Source organism: Phascolarctos cinereus, unplaced genomic scaffold, assembly GCF_003287225.1.
Source record: "Phascolarctos cinereus isolate Bilbo 61053 unplaced genomic scaffold, phaCin_HiC Scaffold_3;HRSCAF=262, whole genome shotgun sequence".
Lineage (NCBI taxonomy): Eukaryota > Metazoa > Chordata > Mammalia > Diprotodontia > Phascolarctidae > Phascolarctos > Phascolarctos cinereus.
In genome coordinates, this window is record NW_027555736.1 from 208,951,735 (window position 1) to 208,972,336 (window position 20,602).

At 37.3% G+C, this 20,602-nt stretch overlaps 1 protein-coding gene across 2 annotated transcripts in view; it reads left to right on the forward strand.

The window, feature by feature from the left end:
* The window catches only part of EFCAB11 (EF-hand calcium binding domain 11), a 214,321-nt gene that overhangs the window by 129,760 nt on the left and 63,959 nt on the right, over window positions 1–20,602 (forward strand). The window contains exon 6 of one of the 2 annotated variants that reach the window (XM_021000311.2): window positions 18,323–18,601. The exons of the other annotated variant lie outside the window; for it this stretch is intronic. Coding sequence (XP_020855970.1) covers window positions 18,323–18,404 — 82 coding nt within the window. The 3' untranslated portion in view covers window positions 18,405–18,601. Of the gene's footprint in view, window positions 1–18,322; window positions 18,602–20,602 lie in introns of those variants that run through there. 2 annotated transcript variants of the gene reach the window in all.

Here is a 20,602-nt window from a genome sequence, read left to right on the forward strand (position 1 = left end):
TCTCATCTCTGTAAAATATGAGAACTATGTACCTCTCAAAAGTATCTTTCATGGAAACATAACGAAACATATGGATGGAAACCTAATGTTTGTAGACCATTTTCTATATCACCCCATATCTTCATAATCACACAGCTGATTGAGAGATACATGGGATATAGGATTCACAAAGGCATAGAATTGGGCACTGAAGCATCACATTCAAGGAACAGCAAGTCAGTGTCGTTAGATCACAGTACTTTGCAGGAAGAGTGAAGTATAAGAAGACTGGAGGAAGGGGTCATGTGAAGGGCTTTAAAAGCTAACTAGAAATTTCTGTTCAATGTTGCAGGTAACAGGGATCCACTGAAGTTTATTGACTAGCATGCCTGACATGGTCAGACTGGCTCTTTAGGAAGATCACTTTGGCAGTTGAGTGGAGGATAGACTATAGGAGGGAGATATTTGAGTCAGGGAGATCAATTAATTGCAGCAGGCTATGAGATGATAAGATGGCAGCAATGTCAGAAGAGAGAATGGAGCATAGGCAGGAGAAAAAGTATTAGATCAAATGAGCAAACAAGATAGGGACTTCAATAGTAAATAATATGAAGCAAAAGAAGTTGAAGTAGACCAATCTCATTCATGTAGATTGATGCTAAATTTTTAATAAACTCTTAGCAAAGATCTATCGCAATACATTCAAATGGGCAGCTAGGTGGTGCAGTGGATAGAGCACTGGACTTAAGAGTCAAGAAGGCCTGAGTTCAGATTCGCCCTCTGACACCTATGACCAGTGTGACCCTTAGCAAGTCATTTAACCTCTGTTTGCCTCAGTTTCCTCATCTGTTGAATGGGGATAATAATAACACTTACCTCCCAGAGTTGTTGTGAGGTCCAAATGAGATAATAATTGTAAAGTGTTTAGCATAGTGCCTGGCAGATAGTAAGCATTATGTAAATGTTGGCTATCATTATTATTATTATTATTATTATTATTATTATTATTATTATTAGGTGATTATTTACCAGGTTCAATTTATGTCTTGAATGAAAATATGGTTCAACATTGCAAAAACAATAAACATAATAATAAAAAATTCAAATGACATGATCATATCAATAAATGCTTTGACAAAGTATAGCAGTGGTGTTAAATATCCTTAGAAGCAGAAGTGTGGAAGGCCCCTTCTTTAATATGCCTGTTTAACTTAATATGCATATATTTAATTTGCATATCTAAAACCAAAAGTCAGTAATTATCTGCACTAGTGAAACACTATAGATTTTTTAGTAAATGGAGAGGTAAAGGAAGGATAACAGAAGGATATTCTGTTTTCCCACTGCTATTTGGGATAGTCCTACAAAGCTAAACTATGGGGGGCAGCTAGGTGGCCCGGCAGATAGAGCTCCAGCCTTGGAGTCAGGAGGACCTGAGTTCAAATCCGGCCTCAGACACATAGCACTTACTAGTTGTGTGACCTTGGGCAAGTCACTTAACCCCATTGCCTAGCAAAATTTTTTTAAAAGAAAAAAAAAAGCTGAACTATGGCAATAAGACAAAAACAAAATTAAATTATAGAAATGGATATAAAAAGAAAGCAAACTTAGCCTTTTTGTAGAATCTTTCTTGATACAGATTGTATTTTCAAACTGTTTCTTCCCTTTGAGGTAATATATTCCACATTTCTACTGTTGTGTAAAGTAAAAAAGTAGTTGCGGGGGGTAGGGGTCAGGCATCAAAACTATCTTCTTCAAACTTTAGTGGATGGCCTGATGTCATAGTATTCTAAAATTTAGCAAACACGTCCATGGTCATACCATGTAGGCCTTCGTAGTTTTAAAATTGTGCTCTTATCTTCTCTCAGTCTTAGTCTTTTCCAACTGGTATTCCAATTTTATAACTCTTCTCATTATTTTACATTATAGTTCTCTGAGCTGTATTGGACTTTATTAAAAAGAGGTTTTGAATAATAGGAATTTTTTTATAAAGTATGATTCATTTTTTTAATGTTTTATATTGTTGTCCATTGGCCCAAAGATTGTAAATACTAAGAATGTGTTATAAACTAAAACATAAATAATTAAATGAATATATCTCTGCTGAACTGATGTGAAATTTCATATTAGTTTGGCGATGAACACAAATGAGGAATGGATGATGCGAAAACTTATTTTTACTAATGGAATACAAAGTTTAATGGAGAAAAAGTCAATATATAAGGATACCATATTAGCTACTCCAGAAAAAAACAACTAATTGAATAGAATACTCGGGGCAGCTAGGTGGTGCAGTGGATAGGGCACTGGCTGTGGAGTCAGGAGGATCTGAGTTCAGATCTGGCCTCAGACCAAATGCTTGACACTTACTAGCTGTGTGACCCTGGGCAAATCACTTAACCCCGATTGCCTTAAAAACAAATAGAATACTCAAAGAATTTTAGTATTTTTCCATACCTAATAAATTTAGGATAAATCAGATTGAGCTAGCTTTACTAAAACATTACTGCTAATAAAACAGCTTATATTTGGATAGCACTTTATGGTTTGCGTGGTATTTTGCATATGTTATCTCATTTAATCTGTATGGAAATCCAATAAGACAGGATATTCTGTAATTAGCCTCATTTTACAAAGGGGAAATAAAGGATAGATTAATGTGACCTGTTTTAATATCAGAGGACCAGGGTTTGAGTCCTGGCCCTGCTGGTTGTATGGCCTGGACAAGTCGTATGACCTCTGTGTCTTCATTTCAGCATTCTTAGACTGAGGGTATTGGACTAGATGATCTCTCAGTTCCCTTCCAGCTATAACGTCCTTTGATTCTGTGATTTCACTAAGGTCACACAACTTATAAGTGACTGAGCCAAGAAAAGAGCCTAGATCTTATGAGTAAGAACACCATACATCCCACTGCCCTATGATGAAAGAAAAAAGTCAGATCAATTACTGTAAGCCTCAAAACAAGCACTTAGAATATCCAAGGCTTCAAAATAAGAAATAAAAAGCATTAAAAACAACTCTTAGACTCTGACGCTTTATTTAATTAAACCATACCAAAAGCCTTTTAGGGCAGAAAAAGATTCAAGCCATAGTAACTGATGATTTATCTGTATGTTAGTATTTAAGTTCCAAAAGGTCAGCCAAGGAGAAAAATGGTAGTATACTCCTTTCTCACTGGGTGAGAAGCAGCCAGAAGAAAGGACTACATATAAAGGTATTAGTAGCAGAGTCACGGTTTGATCAGAGGAAATGTGGTGTAATGGATAAAATGATGGATTAAGAAAGACCTGGGGGGCAGCTAGGTGGCACAGTGGATAGAGCACCGGCCCTGACGTCAGGGGTACCTGCATTCAAATCCGGCCTCAGACCAAACACTTGCCAGTGTGACCCTGGGCAAGTCACTTAACCCCAGTTGCCAAGAAAGAAAGACAGACAGAAAGAAAGAAAGAAAGAAAGAAAGAAAGAAAGAAAGAAAGAAAGAAAGAAAGAAAGAAAGAAAGAAAGAAAGAAAGAAAGAAAGAAAGAAAGAAAGAAAGAAAGAGGAAAGAAAGACAGACCTGGGTTCAAATCCAGCCTTTGATATTTATTGGCTGTGGGTCATTTACCCTCTCTGAGCCTCAGTTTCCTCCTCCATAAAATGAGGAAAATACTTGTAGCACCAACTTCATAAGTTGTGGTTAGGCTCGCATTCAATACTCTATGTTAAACACTCTGAAAACTTTAAACTTTGCTACTACCTCTAACAGTGCTGTTCTCAACCCATCCATACCTGCCCATCTTATAGGACTCTTGTCCATGGCCTCCCATAAAGCCTTCCTAGGAGGCCCACCCAACATGTGGGGATGGGCCTTTACATTATGTGGATGCCAGTGGAGCACTTGGATTGTCCATCAGTTATCTTTCATTCCCACTAGAGCAAGACCAAACTTTAAAGTATTATTTAAATGTCAACTATCAATAATATCTTCAGCCAATCATCATAGACTCCAGAGAGAATGGCCCTGTGACCTCTAGGGTCAACTAACATGGCATTTAAAAGGATCAACTTCAGGTAATATTATTGGATATAATATCACATGCTTCTCAGAAGCTTCTAAAATGTCTGGAAAATCTATGAAGAATTCCAGGTATTCCAAAAATCACTTTCAGACAACACAGTTTTGCTAATTGAAAGTACTTAGTAAATGTTTGGATAAATGGATAGATGTATCAGAAGAAATGATTACACAGACACATAAGTCAAATTTATTTCTTAATAGTAGTCAAGTTTTGTTTGGAGGAAGTAGATTCAACTGTTATTAAGAAAGAACACCCCTTTCTCTAAAGAACTAAAAATGAGTATCACCTAGAGGGCAATGGAAAGGTGTATGGTAGAGGTAAGTAGGCTGAAAAGTATAACCAATGAAAAACTCCAAAAAAGAACTGGAGTAATGGATGTCATCAGGATGTCATAGGAAGAGAAGATGGTCTGGTCACATGGCAAGAGTGAGAGATGACAGGGAGTTCCAGAGACTCCCCTGATACCATTATGATATCAAAAAAAGGCTAGAAATTCCTTCATCATGTTGGGTGGATCTCCAGGAACAAACTTGGGAGAACATAATTGAGAACAGCACAGGGTGGGCAGGCATGGATGGTGGCAATCTGGATTGCCATGGGGAATTCCTGAGTCATGAAACTATATATTCATTTGAGTATTTAATAGTAATCAAAACATTATGTTCATCCTAGAAGGTAATAGAGAAAAAAAATCCTTCAAAAATCTAATTCTTTGCTTTTCTTTAACCTAATTTTTTTAGGACTTATGTAGTTTTAGGTTTTAGGTTCTTATATAATGTTATTGTGTTCTTAAAGAAATATTCCACATTGAACATGCAGTGGGAAACAACTGTCAGTCTCCAATGAATGTTTTCTGACACTGAAGAAAGCCTGCCTTTCTATCTACTTTCCTACCACATAGGGTAGTTAGTCTCTTTTTATGAGTAGGGTATTGGAAATGGTTTGATGCTTGTAGTTCGCATTTCAACTCCCCCTCTATTTGTTGCATTGGCAAAGTGAAACCCATTAAATCTCATTACTCCAGCCCATCTTTCCAAGCGTGTGAACCCAAAGAACGCTCAGCTTGCTCGTATGGCCACACATAATCCCCTGCTACATTATGCTTGAAAGTTCTGCTTGCTCCTGAACCCTCAGTCAAAGGATATGAACTTGGTACTTTCAAAAAGTCTGTATCTGTGAGCTCAGCCATTATACCATCTGTTAAAGTGGTCAGAGTTCGTTTTATTGCCTCCTTTGTGGAAGTACTTGGTACTGTAAAAGCCTGTGTTATTGAAAAACATAATTTTCCTCATCATTATGCTTTCTTTCTAGCTGGATCATAACCTGCTAGAAATCTATTGAGCATAGAGTGAAAAGCTCTTCAGAATAGCAGTTCTTAAGGAATTAAATGATTACCATCTCTGTCCCATTTCTTTTATCTCATAATCAAGTTCAAGATGATACTAGATATCTCTGTTGAAGTGATTATATATTTGAAATAGAAATGGCTTTATCTCCATTTAGTGATCACAGTGTTGAAGGCAGAACTGTTTCTCTCCATTTATGTTTAAATATGTTTATAGTTCTTTACAACTGTTCTTTTGGTTAAAGACTTGAACTACATTTTAAAGAGTAACTCGGCTAATGGGAGTGTTTTATAATGCTTTCTTTATTCATGTTAATGATGGGGATAATGAAGATCTACTTTAGAATCTGAGAATGTTAAAGTTAGAAGGGACCCAAAAGATTACCTGGTCCAACTGTCTTATTTTACAGATGAGGAAAGCGAGGCCTGGAAGGGTGAAATACCAAAGGTCAAGTAACTAGTTGGACCAGTACTTGGGTCTTTACTAACTGCCAAGTCGGGCTCTTTTCACTAAGCCACATTGTCTCCTTAAATAATATCTTTATAATTATTCAAGTTTAGTTTGAGGGAAGGCAGAAAGAGGTGGTACAGTAAGAAGTATAGAACAGAGTAGACTGGAAATGCAACATATGGGTCATTTCAAGATTGGTTCAAAGATCATCATACAAAATTAGATTATCTCAATCCCCTTGTAGCAAACTCTGAACAAGACTATTTCCCCAGACTTGTCAGATATATACAAGAAAGAAAACTTATATGACTTAGTAGGATAAAAAGCTTAAATTGCTTCGTCATCTATGGCAGTAAGCCTTTTCAAAGCATGAATATAGATTGCTGTTCCCAAAACCAGACCCTGAATGGTTGGCACAAGGGTTCATGTTACCATTTTATTGGATAAAACCCAAAATTGCATTTTAACTACTTTCAGACACAAAGGGCAGATCACAGAGTTCAAAATCTGGCAAGTCTTTTCTCAGTTTCTCAGGGAGTGACTACCATGGCATTTGATTTCTTATTAAGGCTGCCTGAATTTGTATTATTTTCCCACTTACTAATTCCTCTAGCAAGCAGTGCAACTGAGGAAATACTTTGATGTGACAAACCATCTAGTCCATATTTGATTCTGGTAAAGTGTTTAATGATGAAGGAAACTGAAACCAGAGGCAGAAAAGTGCTATTTTTCATGCGTCGCCTTATTTATTTATCTCCTTATTTATACAGATTTTCATTGTCTTCTGATGCCACAGAATAAATAATATGGCACAGCACGTAGAAAACATTTAATAAGTTGTTTCTGCATAACAAAATGCTTATTGACCATGCCATAATTCCTTCTTGGTGCTCTTTTTCTTAAGTTCCACGTTTTTGTTAAGTAAAACATCTTTCACTTTTCTGTTTTCACTGTTAGATTAAATTATTGAATAATTTTTAATGTGAATCCCTTTTGTCAGGGGTATTTCTATTTCACTAGTGATCAGAACAGTAAATAGAGAGCTGGATATATCCTTGTTACGCACCTAATAATGTAGAAGACACCATCAGAAATAAATGAGACATAGTTCCTGTCTTCAAGGGGTTTACAATCTAGTCTGGCTACATAAGATAGGCACACAAATAAATAAATAAGATTAAACTCTGAAATGACAAAAGATAGAGAGTTTACATGATTTTAAAAAACAGACTCAGCATATCTTGTAGTAACACTGGATCAAAGTGCTTTATCTTTTCAACCGAAAATTGTACTTTTTTATATTAAGGAGTAGATACTCTCTTCCTCGAAGGAACTCAATCTAATCACACTATTTGCTATTGGCAGAATAAATGAGATTAAATTAGATAGGGTCTTTAAAAAAGAGAGAGGAAGAAAGAAGAGTGTTCCTATTCTTATCCTCGTTAACTCTGACATTTCTGTTTCCTTAAAATTAACACTTCAAGATTCCTTTTGAAGGCAATATTTAATTTGAAACCTGCTCTAAAAGTAATTTTCCGAATAGAACACTCCAGCCTCTTCCAAGTGGTAAGATCCTTTATACCTGAATGATAGTATGATGTGACATGCTATGCTGATGACAATTTAAATGCCTCCTTGAGGGCTTCATCTCTCAAAATAAACTTTCCACTACAAGTCATGCATCAGCGTAAGTCATATAGTCGTCTAAAAAGGAGCAGAAATTGTCTGCAGATTTTTCCTGTGTTTACTTGAGTATGTGAGTAGCTTTTCTTAACACTGGAGTGAAATTAATATACGCATTACCAACTAGATTACTGTGGAACCCTGCAGGGGTTTCTCATCAACAAAGAAGGAAGCGATACGAGAAGAAAGGGCTAGATCTCAAGCTGGTTAATCAGAGAGAAGGCAGCTTGTTGGAGAAACTGTCATCCTCACATCTTCAATTGGTGGGTCATTTCATCCCCAGCAGGGGCTCCTTCCATGAAGTGTAATTTTTTTCTCTCATTGTGCAGTCAGTACGACAGCTTTGGTTGTAATGCAATGACAGTGTTGACTTAAGTTTAAATATTTCCCCTGACAGTCAAAAAATGATGGGAGAGGTAAAATTGGGGAAAGAGAGAGTCCCCTTCCCCTTTTTCCCTCCTTCACCACCTGCAGGTCATGAAAATTTTCCTAATTTAGGCCTCTGCCCCACTGTTGTATTTCAGTTCTTCCTGTTCTGGGTAAAGCTATCGTATACGGTGTCAGCTTTCAGAACTCTGTGTGGTTGTCATGGTGTCTCAGAATAAAAAATGTCGATAAGTTTATTGTTTGGAAATAACCCCAAACAGTCAGCAAGGTACCTAGATACATCCATCAGCACATACCACGAGCCATACATACCATCTGAAAATCTCTGCTGTTGGCTCCTCTGCAGCCAGGATGTGGATGTCACTTCAGTTGCAGGATATAAAATAAACCCAGATAAATCATCAGCATTTCTTTCTATTACCAACAAAGTCCGGCAGGAGGAAAAAGAAAGAGAGATTCCATTTAAAACAACTGCAGACAATTTAAAATATTTGGCAGTCTACCTGCCAAGACAAACCCAGGAACTATATGAACAAAATTATAAACCACTTTTCCCACAAATAAAGTCAGATCTAAACAATGGGAGAAATATGAATTGCTCGTGGGTATGCCGAGTCAATATGACAATTCTACCTAAATTAATTTACATACTCAGTGCCATACCAACCAAATTACCAAAAATTGTTTTATAGAGCTAGAAAAAATAAAAAAAATTCATCTGGAAGAACAAAAGGTCCAGAATATCAAGCAAATCAATGATAAAATGTGAAGGGAAGTAGTTCAGCAGTATCAGATTTCAAACTGTACTACAAGGTAGTGATCATCAGAACAGTCTGGCACTGGCTAAGAGATAGAGTGGTGGATCAGTGGAATAGATCAGGCCCACAATACATAGTAGTAAAGGGCCATAGTGACGTAGTGTTTGACCAAGCCCAAGACCTAAGATTTGGGGCCACCAAGTCACTATCTGACAAAAATTACTGAGACCACTAGAAAGTAGTGTGGCAGAAACTGGGTATAAACCAACATCTCATACCATATACCAAGATAAGGCTAAAAATGAGTACATTATTTAGACGTGAAGGGTGGTGTCATAAGCAAATTAGGGGAGCATGGAATATTTTACCTGTCAGATTTATGGATAAGGGAAGCATTTATGACCAAACAAAAAATAGAGAGCATTACAGGATGTAAAATGGATCATTTTAATGACAATAAATTTTAAAAGGGTCGCACAAATGAAACTAATATAGCAAAATTCGAAGCAAAGCAGGAAACTGGGGGTAAAATTTACAGCAAGTTTCTCTGATAAAAGCCTCATTTCTCAAATATACAAAGGATTGAGTTAAATTTATAAGAATATGTTATCATTCTCCAGTTGGAAAATGATCAAAAGATGTGAACAGGCAGTTTTCAGAAGGAGAAATCAAAGCTAACTAGAGTCATATGAAAATGTGCTCTACATCACTATTAGAGAAATGCAAATTAAAATAACTCTGAGGTTCCATCTCTAATTGGCTAACATGACAGAAAAAGAAAATGACAACTGTTGGAGGGCATGTGAAAAAATAGGGACACTAAATGCACGGTTGTTGAAGTTGTGAAATGATTTAACTGTTCTAAAGAACAATTTGGAACTATGCCCAAAGAGCTATCAAACTGTATGTACCATTTGACCCAGCAATACCACTACTAGGTCTATATCCCAAAGAGATCAAAGGAAAAAGCACCTATTGGTACAAAAATGTTTGTAGCAGCCCCTTTTGTGGTGGCAAAGAATTAGAAATTGAGGGAATGCCTATCAACTGGAAGTGGCTGAACAAGTTGTGGTATATGATTGTAATGGAATACAATTGTGCTATAAGAAATGATGAACAGGATGCTTTCAGAAGAATGTGAGATGACTTACATGAACTGATGCAAAGTGAAAAGAGCAGAACCAGGAGAACAACATACACAGTAAAAGCAATATTGTACAGTGATCAGCTGTGAATGACTTAGCTATTCTCAGCAATAGAGTGATCTAAGACAGTTCCAAAGCACTTATGATGAAAAACACTATCCACCACCAGAGAAAGAACTGATGGAATCTGAATGCAGATCTGAGCACACTTTTTTACTTTATTTTTGAGTTTTTTGGCCTGCATTTTCTTTTGCAACATGGCTAATATGGAAATGCTTTACATGAGAGTACATGTATAATCTTTATCAAATTGCTTGCCTTCTCAAGGAGGAGGGGGGAAGGGAAGGGAGGAGAGAATTTGGGACTCAGAATTTTTAAAAAATGTTTAAAAATTTTGTTTACATATAATGGAGAAAAAAATGTAATATAAATTGAAAAAAGTCACCAGTAGAGTATTGAGGAATTACCCATGTAATTCAGCCAAAGAATATATATTGACTGGGCTACTTCAAAATAATTCAAAGTTTGTTTTGTTTTTCCAAACTGCCCTTACCTGAATTATTTTAGTAAAATGTAAGTTTCATCAGAATCATTCAACAAATTGCCACAACCCTCCATTTCACTTTAGTTGTATAGGGCACAGCATGAAACCTGAAGCATAAGGCCAAATATTTGAAATCTTCCAAAAAGGAAAAATAGTCCCTCTTCCCAATTTTCCATGATGTAAGAAAAATCCAGGGTTTGGCCTTGAATTATCTAAACAGTGTGGGTGTTGTGAAACTATTACCACATACTTTCAAAATAATCATTTTACCAGGGAGTATAATTTCCAAGAAATAACAATGGTCAGGACAATTTGTTAGCATCTTTCCTTTCTGTTTTTGGATGGAAATTTTCCATGCAGGAAATATTTGTTACTTATACGATAAAATGAACCTATTGTGATTTCTTTATCAATTAGTGTTTTCCTTCAGACTGTGTTAGAGAAGCAACGTGACCTGGCTTAATAAAAGATTCACACAGTACAACACTGGCTTATAGAACTGTCTCTACAATTCACATTTAACCTCAACTTTTTAAGTTAATACTTAATTAGAAAACAAAAGGGCATATTCCTTCTTAGTGAAATCAGGCTAGAAGGGGAACACATCTCTAGGTTTATGTTGGTGCTGAAGGCTTTTTATAAGTAGGTTTTAATACAATAAATTAGAAAATGTTAGTATTTTAATAGATTTCATAACTGTCAGAATCTAGCTGAATGAACTGGAGCTGGATCTATTTGAAGTTGTCTCTACAATCTTTGATAAGCACTTTGAGAAGAAAGTTCTGAAATAGCAGTTACACAACTGAGCAGTTGACAGAATACCAATCACTGCATTGGAGGAAATCCTTCTGGGACTGTATTATAAATGCAGTTCACATTCATTTAGCTATTTATACTAGTTTTAGGTTGTCTGCATTTTCAAGTCCAATCTTAACCTAGCGTTCAAAGCCTTCCATCAGTTGCCACCACGGTCTCATAAAACTGACTTTGTGTTTCCCTTTTCTGGAAACCGTTCTGAGCATTCCTTTTTTTATGTCACCTAAGAACTTTTATGTTTGGTTCATGCTGTATTATCATATTTGTCAGTATATGAAATTGGCTGCTTAAAGAGGTCCCTATAACTGGAGTTGTTTGAGCAAAGGCCTGATGACCACTTGGAAATGCTAGTAGAGTAGGGGATCAGATTAAACATCTGGAGTCCTTTCCATTTCTGAGGTTTTATAATTCCACAGAGGTGAGCTAATCATGCAGCATGCGTGAGGAGTAGTAAATGGCACAGTGGAGAAAGCATTAGGCCTAGGGTCAGGAAGTTGTTGTTTTCCAGTCATTTTCAATCGAATCTGACACTTTTTGACCCCATTTGGGGTTCTGTTGGCAAAGATACTAGAATAGTTTGCCATTTCCTTCAAGAAAATCTGAGTTCAAATATGGCCTCAGTCACTTAATAGCAAGGTGACACCCTGGGCAAGTCACTTAATCGCCATGTGCCTCAGTTTCCTCATCTGTAAAATAGGAATGATAATAATAGCACACTCTCCCTCTCAGGCTTGTTGTGAGGATCAAATGAAATATTTTTGAAGCACTTAGCACAGTGGCTGGCACGTAATAAGCTCTGTATAAATGCTTATTCCCTTCCCTCCCTTTCCCTTCCTTTCCTTCCCCCAGGTGCTAATTGTAAAAAAAAAATTGTAAGCTTCCAAAACCTCAAGTGAATCCTTTACAGAGGACTTATGGAAATACGGACAAAAGTTGCAAAGGATGTGGCGTATGGGATACCAATAGAGGGAGTATCTACAAAAATGAGATGACAAATTCATTGGAGTATTGATAAATTACCTTGGGTGTATGTTCACCCTTACTTCCAAGTTGGTCACATATATTCCTCAAGGGTTGGGGTCATATGTTCAATTTATGTTTTAATCTCCAAGTAGCACCTTGTTCACCTAGGTAGTTATAACAGCTAACATTTACATAGGGCTTCAGGGTTTTGCCAAGTACTTTATGGACCTCATTTCATTTGGGACTCATAATAACCCTGTGAGGTAGTTACACTGGGTGTTAACATCCCCATTTTATGGAGGAAGACCTTAGGCAGAGAAATATTAAGTGACTTGTGCATGGCCACAAAGCTAATAAGGATCAGAGGCAGAATTTGAATCCAGGTCTTCCAGCTGCTGTTGTTTTTACATCATTTCCTACTCTTTGTGACCCCATTTAGGGTTTTCTTGGCAGAGATCCTAGAGTGGTTTGTCATTTCCTTCTCCAGCTCATTTTACAGAGGAGGAAACTGAGGCAAATAGGGTTAAGTGACTTGCCCAGAGTTATCCAGCTAGTAAGTGTCTGAGGTCGGATTTGAACTCCGGAAGATGAGTGTCTTCCTGATTCCAAGCCCAGTGTTCTCTGCGCTGCACCACCTAGCTGCCCCTCAGATCTTCCTAAATAAATTTAAAATGATCAGCAGAGGGAAGGCACTAGAACTGAGGGGAGTCAGAAAAGAGTCCTTGTTCCATTTATTCCGCAGGCATCTAGGAATGACCTCCTCTCTCCATAGTGCAAGTCCATGTCTAAAACACCTGGCTCTTCGGGGGTACAATGGATAGAGTGCCATGCTTTCTGGAATCAGGAACACCTAATTTCAAATGCTGCCTCAGCTACGTATTAGCTACATGACCCTGGGCAAGTTGCTTACTGTCTCCCAGCCTCAGTTTTCTCATCTGTAAAAGGGGGATAATAATAACACCTACCTCATAGGATTGTTGTGAAGATCAAGTGTGATAATGTATGTAAAGCTCTTTGCAAACCATAAAGAGCTAAATGAATGTTAGCTGTTTTAGACAGTAAGGTGGTACAAAGGGATAGAATGCCTGACTTAGAGTCAGGGAAACCCGCGTTCAAATTCGGCCTCAGCTACTAACTGCGTGATGCTGGGCAATACATTTACCCTCTCAGCCTCAGCTCCTTCATCCAGAAAATGGAAATCATAAATCACCCATCTTCCAGGATTGTTGTGAAGATCAAAGGAGTTAACATATGTAAAGTTCTATGTAAACACTAGCTCTTAGAGCCTCTCCCATCTTTCAGAACCTGGCTCAAAATCTGCCTCTAAGAAGCCCCCCTTTTTTTTCTTTAGTTTTCAAAATAAAATTAGTCCCATCTACCTACATTTACCCCATTTGCTCTGAACTGACACAGCACTTGTGTACTTGCTTTAGATGATGCTGAGATTTGAGGGGCAAAGAAAGATTGTGGTATTGTACAAAGTATCCTAGGATCCCCAGAGGATCGGAAAAAACCTCCTGCCTCGAATTGTATATGACCTTGGACAAAAGGTTGTTTCACATGTTGGGGCTTTGGCTTCCCCTCTATAAAATGAAAGGGGTTAGAGTAGACGATCTTTAGTTGATGAGATGAATATTATGTTTATTTTATTGACGGTCTTAAGCCATTTCTTGTAGCACTTCAATATCTGGAAAACACTTAACATACATTATCTTAGATGAATGGACAGATGGATGGATAGATGGTTGGAATAAGCATTTATTAAGCACTTGTCAGGCACTATGCTAAGCCTTTATAAATATTACCTCATTTGATACGATAACTCTGAGAGGTAGATGGTTTTTGTTGTTATGATTATTATTATTATCCCAGTTTAGAGACAGCTAGCTGGCACAGTGGATGGAGTGCCATGCCTGAAGATAGGAACTCCTGAGTTCAAATGCAACCTTAGAAACTTACTAGCTGTATGATCATAGGCAAGTCACTCTACCTCTGTCTACCTCTGTTTCCTTAAATGTAAAATAGGGATGATAATAACAGCTCCTTCCCAAGGGCAGTATGAGGGTCAAATAAGATAATACTTATAAAGTGTTTAGCATGGTGCTTTGCACATGGTAAGTGTTTAATAAATGTTTATTTCTTTCCTTCCATTTTAAGAGACTAAGGCTGAAAATGACTTATTTGGGGTCACAGAGCTAGTAGATGTCTGTGATAGGATTCAAACTCGGGTCTTCCTGCCTCTAAGCCCAGCACTCTATCCATTATGCTCTATAGCTGCCTCTTCAAGGCAAAAGCTTCTCTCTGTCTCATCACAATTCCAAATATGGGCTTCTATACCTATCTGGCACTCAATAAATGGCTAGACCAGACAAACTTCATCAAACTCTTCTGTAATTATCATTCTCAATAGGAGACATTTACAATTTACGAGATGTCTCAGCATGGTGTCCTGAAAATTTTGGAAGCGATTTTTTTTTTGAGAATACAATTGGAACTAGAGGAAGCACTTGTCAGCATAGAATCCTGTGGAAAAGAACAATGAAGCTTTATGTTCCACCTCCTGCCTTCCTAACAGTATTTTATTTCTCTCCCCAAATCACTGCAAAATTTTACCCACATGATCCATCTGCTCTCCTCTCACATGAATGATTTGTGTGTTGGGGCAATGGAATATTCCTTCAGAATAATGCAGTTTCTGCAGCAAAAAAATGTCATAATATATCTTCCCTTTTAAAATTACAGCTATGAAACTCACACTTTTGCTTCATTTTCCTCCTGACTACCAGCCTTGTTCCCTGTGATATGACGAGGAAAAAAAAGGTCATAAGACATTAATTCTTTTTACCCTTCTACATTCCAAAATTCCATAAATTCAACAGTACAGCCTGTTCTATGCATTATTTGGATAAACATGGGTACTGATCTGTAAATTAAAAATTGTCTCTCAATCCTGTCCTCCATTGTAAAACGACTTGGTTGTGTTGCTTAATATTGTGTAAATGTTATTGCGGGAAGAATGCTAGCAAAGAAAACAAGGAAAGTAAGCAGTAAATAATATAGTATTATGATAGAAGAATCATTGAAAGTGAATTTTGGAGATCAGGCAAGTACATCACTATTCTGTTATCTCAGTAAATGGATAAACCAAAAATTATCAGGAGCTGCTTATTCTCAACGCCGCTTTTGTTGATTGTTCATTTAAAGCACACAGTAAGATGTGCAGTTCAAATATACCAGTCGAGAAGAGGAAAGGTGCCGTTTATCCAATCCATGTCCTTAAGAGAGAATACTTCAGCCGTCTTGGGAGTCTTCAATTGTATAATTTAATGAGAGGGGCAATTTGTGTTCCATAGACAGTAATGTGTGATACCAGTCATTACTCAATAGCCAGTAAAAGATTTATCATTCTGCTTTCAGTTCTGCATAATATGAAATACTTGTGTGTATTTCACCAAATAAGTAGCATGAAGCTATGGAGATAGCCAGGCAATTTAGACCAACTCATTGCAACTGGGGTTTGGTCTAGGGCAAAAAAGGAGGAATTTTCTGTATTTCAAAACAGTGAAAAATTGGTATCACACTGTCTAGGACCATTACAGACTTGGACACTTTTGAATAAAATATTTCAGAAAGTTTATTTTGGACCCTGATAGTTTAAAATCTTTCTTTATGGGTAATTCAGCATTAACAGCCTCTGTAACTTTGGCTAGTCTTCCAATTTAAGGGTTTTCTTAAGGTATTAATCTTAGGCAGGCAAGTGGCACAGGCTGGACCTGAAGTCAGAAAGACCTAAGTTCAAATCCAGCCTGAGACTCTTATTTTAAAGCAGTGTGACCCCGGGCAAGTCACTTAACTTCTGTGCCTCTGTTTCCCCATCTGTGAAATGAGAATGATAAGAGCACCCACCTCTGAGGGTTGTTGTGAGGATAAAAATTAAACCTTAAAGCTGTGTTTTATTTCGATTTTTATATTATTTGTTTTGACAAGAGTATGTGTGTATGTGTGTGTATGATACATGAGGTTTTAATAATTCAAAGGAGATGTTTGGCAATTGGTCATCAGACATCCTTTCAGATATATTCCTGTGGGTGTTATTAGTAGTCATTGAGAGACATGTTTGTTGTTGTGGTTTTTAAACTGAAGATTCAGTGTATTGTTTCTGCAGCCCATCCACCTTTTTTTATCTTTAATGTCCTACAAGGGTCCAGGTCTTTGTTCCAGAATCAAAACAGGGTATCTGGTGTCTGACCTACATAGATGGCAGGTATAGCCACCTCCACCATCTCCTCCCCCGACCCTCCCTGCACCCTAGCTAACCGGGTGGTGTGGCAATTCAACAAAACTTCCCAACCATTTGAGCTGTCCCAAAGTGGGATTAGCTGCTACTCTGGAAGCCTTTAAGCACAGACTGAATGATTCCTTTGGAAGAGATTTAGTAGATCAAATTCCCATTTAGGGACAAATTAGTCCAGATGACTTTTCAAAGTCACTTCCAATTCTTGAGCTTCTGTGATACCCCATTCAGCACCTCTTATATGCAAGGCCCTGTGTTAGGCACAAAGATGAAAAATCAGACAGTCCCTGCCAGCAAGAAGACTGCAGTTTATTAGGGGGATTAGGAAAGCTAAAATAAAGAGAGTGTATAAGAGAGGCTAGAGAGGTATAAAAAGATTGGGAGCTGGGAGTGGAGAGAGTCCTCTCTTCCTGGGGGAGGGGGATAAGGAAGGGCCTCTTGTTGGTGACCCCTGAGCTGGGCCTCCCCTCGAAGGGGAGGATTTCCATAAGAAGAAGTGACTTTATAAATAATTGGATTCATCAGGAAAGATTTTTTGAGTTTTTTGTTTTTTGGTTTTTTACCAAATTTCTGCTAACATTTGTATATTGTGACAGCTTTGGAAACAAAGGTTCTCCACATAGGTATCATCATGTATTGAATTTTATTAGAAAGTTTGTTGTTATTGTTTTAGGAGTGCCACCTGTATTCACATGGCTTTATTTCTCATTAGGTAAACAGTAGCACTGTTCACTCATGAGGTGAACAGTGAGTAGAGTACTGGACTCAGGAAGACCTAAATTCAGATCCAGCCTTAAACACTTACTAGCTGTGTGACCCTGATCAAGTCACTTAACGTCTGTCTCCTTCCATATCCTCTACTATAAAATAGGGATAATAGTAGTACCTACCTCCTATTATAAGGATACAGTGAGATAATATTTATAAAGCACTTCATAAAACTTAAAGCACTATATAAATGCCAGCCAACTAGTATTATTATTATTTCTTAGATATATTGTAGAATATATGCAATTCCATATAAAAACAAATAACACATAAGGTATAGCTATCAAATAGAATGACTTTATATGTAACTTCTGGAATTAATTCAGTGATTTTTATACCTTACATGGAGGGTAGATACATTTATCATATAGCATACAATGCCTTCTAGTATGTGGGCACTGTAGAATAGGCAGTGGTATGGTAGACAGAACTTTGGGTCCAGTAACAGAGGACCTCCCTTTGAATCCTGACTTCTGTTACTTACTTCCTATGTGACCTTGGGCAAGTCACTTACACTATCCAATTCAAGCATTTATTAACCACCCTGTGCCTCGGTTTCCCCATCTGTAAAATGAGGATAAGAAGAACACCCACCTCCCAAGGTTGTCCTGAGGATAAAATGAGAAGTTACTACACGTGTGTAAACCTTCATGCTAGGAACTAGACACAAAAGTGATAGAAAAACAATAGCCCCTGCCCTCAGGCAGCTTACATTCTAGTGGGCTGAGGGATACAATATGCTCACTGATAAAGATAAAATACAAGATAATTTGAGAAGGGGGAGAATGCTAACAGCTAGGAACATCAGCAAAGGCTTTCCTTAAGAGATAGCTCTTGAATCAAGTCTTCAGGAAGCTCAAGTTTATAAGGCAGAAGTGATAAGGGAATATATAAATTCACACAGCACAGCCTGTTAGAGATGGGAGATGAAATACTAAATGTGGGGAATGGTCTTTCTGTGGCCTTCAGTTTCCTCCCTAAAATAAGAGAGGTTGACCAGATGATGCTTTAAATCCTTTGATCCTAAGACTCATGTAGATTTGTAAATGAAAGAAAAATACTCTCATATGCTCCTGAAGCATAGTTTTTTAATCAGCAAATTTAATATTTTTTTTCCTTCTCTTCAGAGAAGTAGATCAGGACTCAGATGGACATGTCAGCTTTAAAGACTTCGAATATGCAATGAACTATGGTAAAAATGAAGCATAAATATCAGAATCTACTTATGCCAAATTCCAGAAGGCAAGAGATTTAATTCGGGATCAACACAATGTCCAGTGTTTTGAGAAACTGCTTTCAAGACTATTGTAAAATTATCCTGTTCTTAATAGATTATAAATATATAATTCAGTATGTTTTCATTTTGAATCATTCTAATTTACAAATAATATCACTTTAATTATGCACTCCCTGTGATTAGACTCTTTCTTGATTCTGGTTTTTAATGTGACTTTTAGCTTTTATAATGGTCTTGTCTCTTTGCTAATAATACATTAGAGGAAGTTGGAATATGATATGATAAAAATTTAAGTGTCTCAGAATTCTAGTGGATAATCACATGTAGATTATTACAGATAAAAGGATAGTCTATTACCTGGCCAATAGCCTTAAAGGAGAATGTATTAAAAAGTGAAATGTCCAAATTGTAATTCCATTTGGAAAGGCTGATTAGAAACATTAGTGTAAAGAGAATTTGAAGGGAGAGGTTGTTGAAGGGCAAATCAGTTAAATTGAGAGAAAGAAGTTACTTTTAAGCCTTTGTGATAAAAACTGAGCATAGTTTCCCTTCTCGTCAGTTTAATCGCTGCTGGAATGGATAAGGAATGGTGGAAACACAATGGAAGTCCTGGAGTTTCATTTGTGAATATATGTAAAAGATATGTACAATTCTATATGATCACTTAATTGTGTATACCAGAATACCCACCTAGCTACAGGTTTAGAGTCATTAATTCATTCAACAACTACCTCCTGAGCTTTGGAATTATGGAATATGTAAAGCACTTACCTGATGGTTCATTGAGATACTAAGAGAATTTTAAGACATTATTCCTGATCCTATGGAGCTTTCTCAATCTATCAGTCAATCAATCAACATTTATTAAACGCCTACTATCCGCCAGGTACCATGCTAAGCCCTGGGGATGCAAAAGACAGTCCTGGCTTTTAAGGAGCTCACTACCTTTGTTTAAATTTCACTGTTGAATCTGAAGTTGACTTGCTGATGATAAGAAGGGTTCCTGAGATGCCACTGGTCACTTCCAACCACAGCTATCTTATCAGCCAGCCTACTATCACTAGAAATTGCCTTCTGAAATAGAGTAAACCTGTGAACACCACAGCACAATATTTGAGCTTTATTTCAGATCTTTTACCATCCTATGAACAAAAGTTTATAGCCTTAATCCAATATGTATTCGAGGGGGGATGGATGTGTAACAGATTCTCATTGATCTCAATAGCTTTTAATATCACTATCAAACCACTTATTCCTCTCCAGGATGCACTCAGGACTTTCTCTACACTGCCCTAGAAATCTTTTCATCCTAGAAACTCATTCTAGCTTTGGAATTCACAAATTGGAAATATCCCTACCCCTGTAGCCTCTTCCCCTGATTGGATGGTTCCTCCTAGAATTTCCTTGTAAGGAGGTCACCCAGGCCCACCATGTCTCATTTCTCTGTAGTCTACACTTTGGACTTTTTCTAACATATGCCTCTGACAAATAGACAACACATTTTATAGTAGCCGCTTAACGCTCTGCTTTTTTGCTCTGTGCTTTAGAACATCAGAAATAAACAAGCTCCCACCTCTAACGTTGATGTTATATTGCCTTAAATGTGTTATATGTTTTAGATATAGCTATGTCTATGTCTCCAATAAGGAAAACTCTTAGCTTTGTATGTTTTAAAATGAAAGCACTCTCTATCTCCTCTGGTTTTCATAAGAACCTCTCTATTGCAGATATCAAAAGCCTTTTTTTGCTGATTGATCTCTCTAGCTTGCCTGTAAGTGACTATCATTTGAATAATATGGTGATGGGTTTTTCAATATCTGTGTGTGGTTTCTCAGCGACAGATTGCAGTAGCATTGCAAGTTCTGTGGTGTTATCTTTTCCTTCAGAAAAATGAAGGCATAGAATCTCAGAAGTCGAAAAGACCTCTGATCAGGTCACCTACTCCAACCCATTCCTGAACAGTAATCCTTCTTACGATATCCCCAACAAGAGGCCATCTAGTATCCACTTAAAGTTCTCCAGCAGAAGGAAATTCACTTTCTACTGAGGCAGCATATTATACTTTTTGACAGTTTTAATTGTTGAATTGTTGAGAAATTTCTTGAGATCTTTCTTCAAGTCAAGTAAATTTATTAAGAGCTTGCTATGTGCCAGACGCTGGAGTACAAAG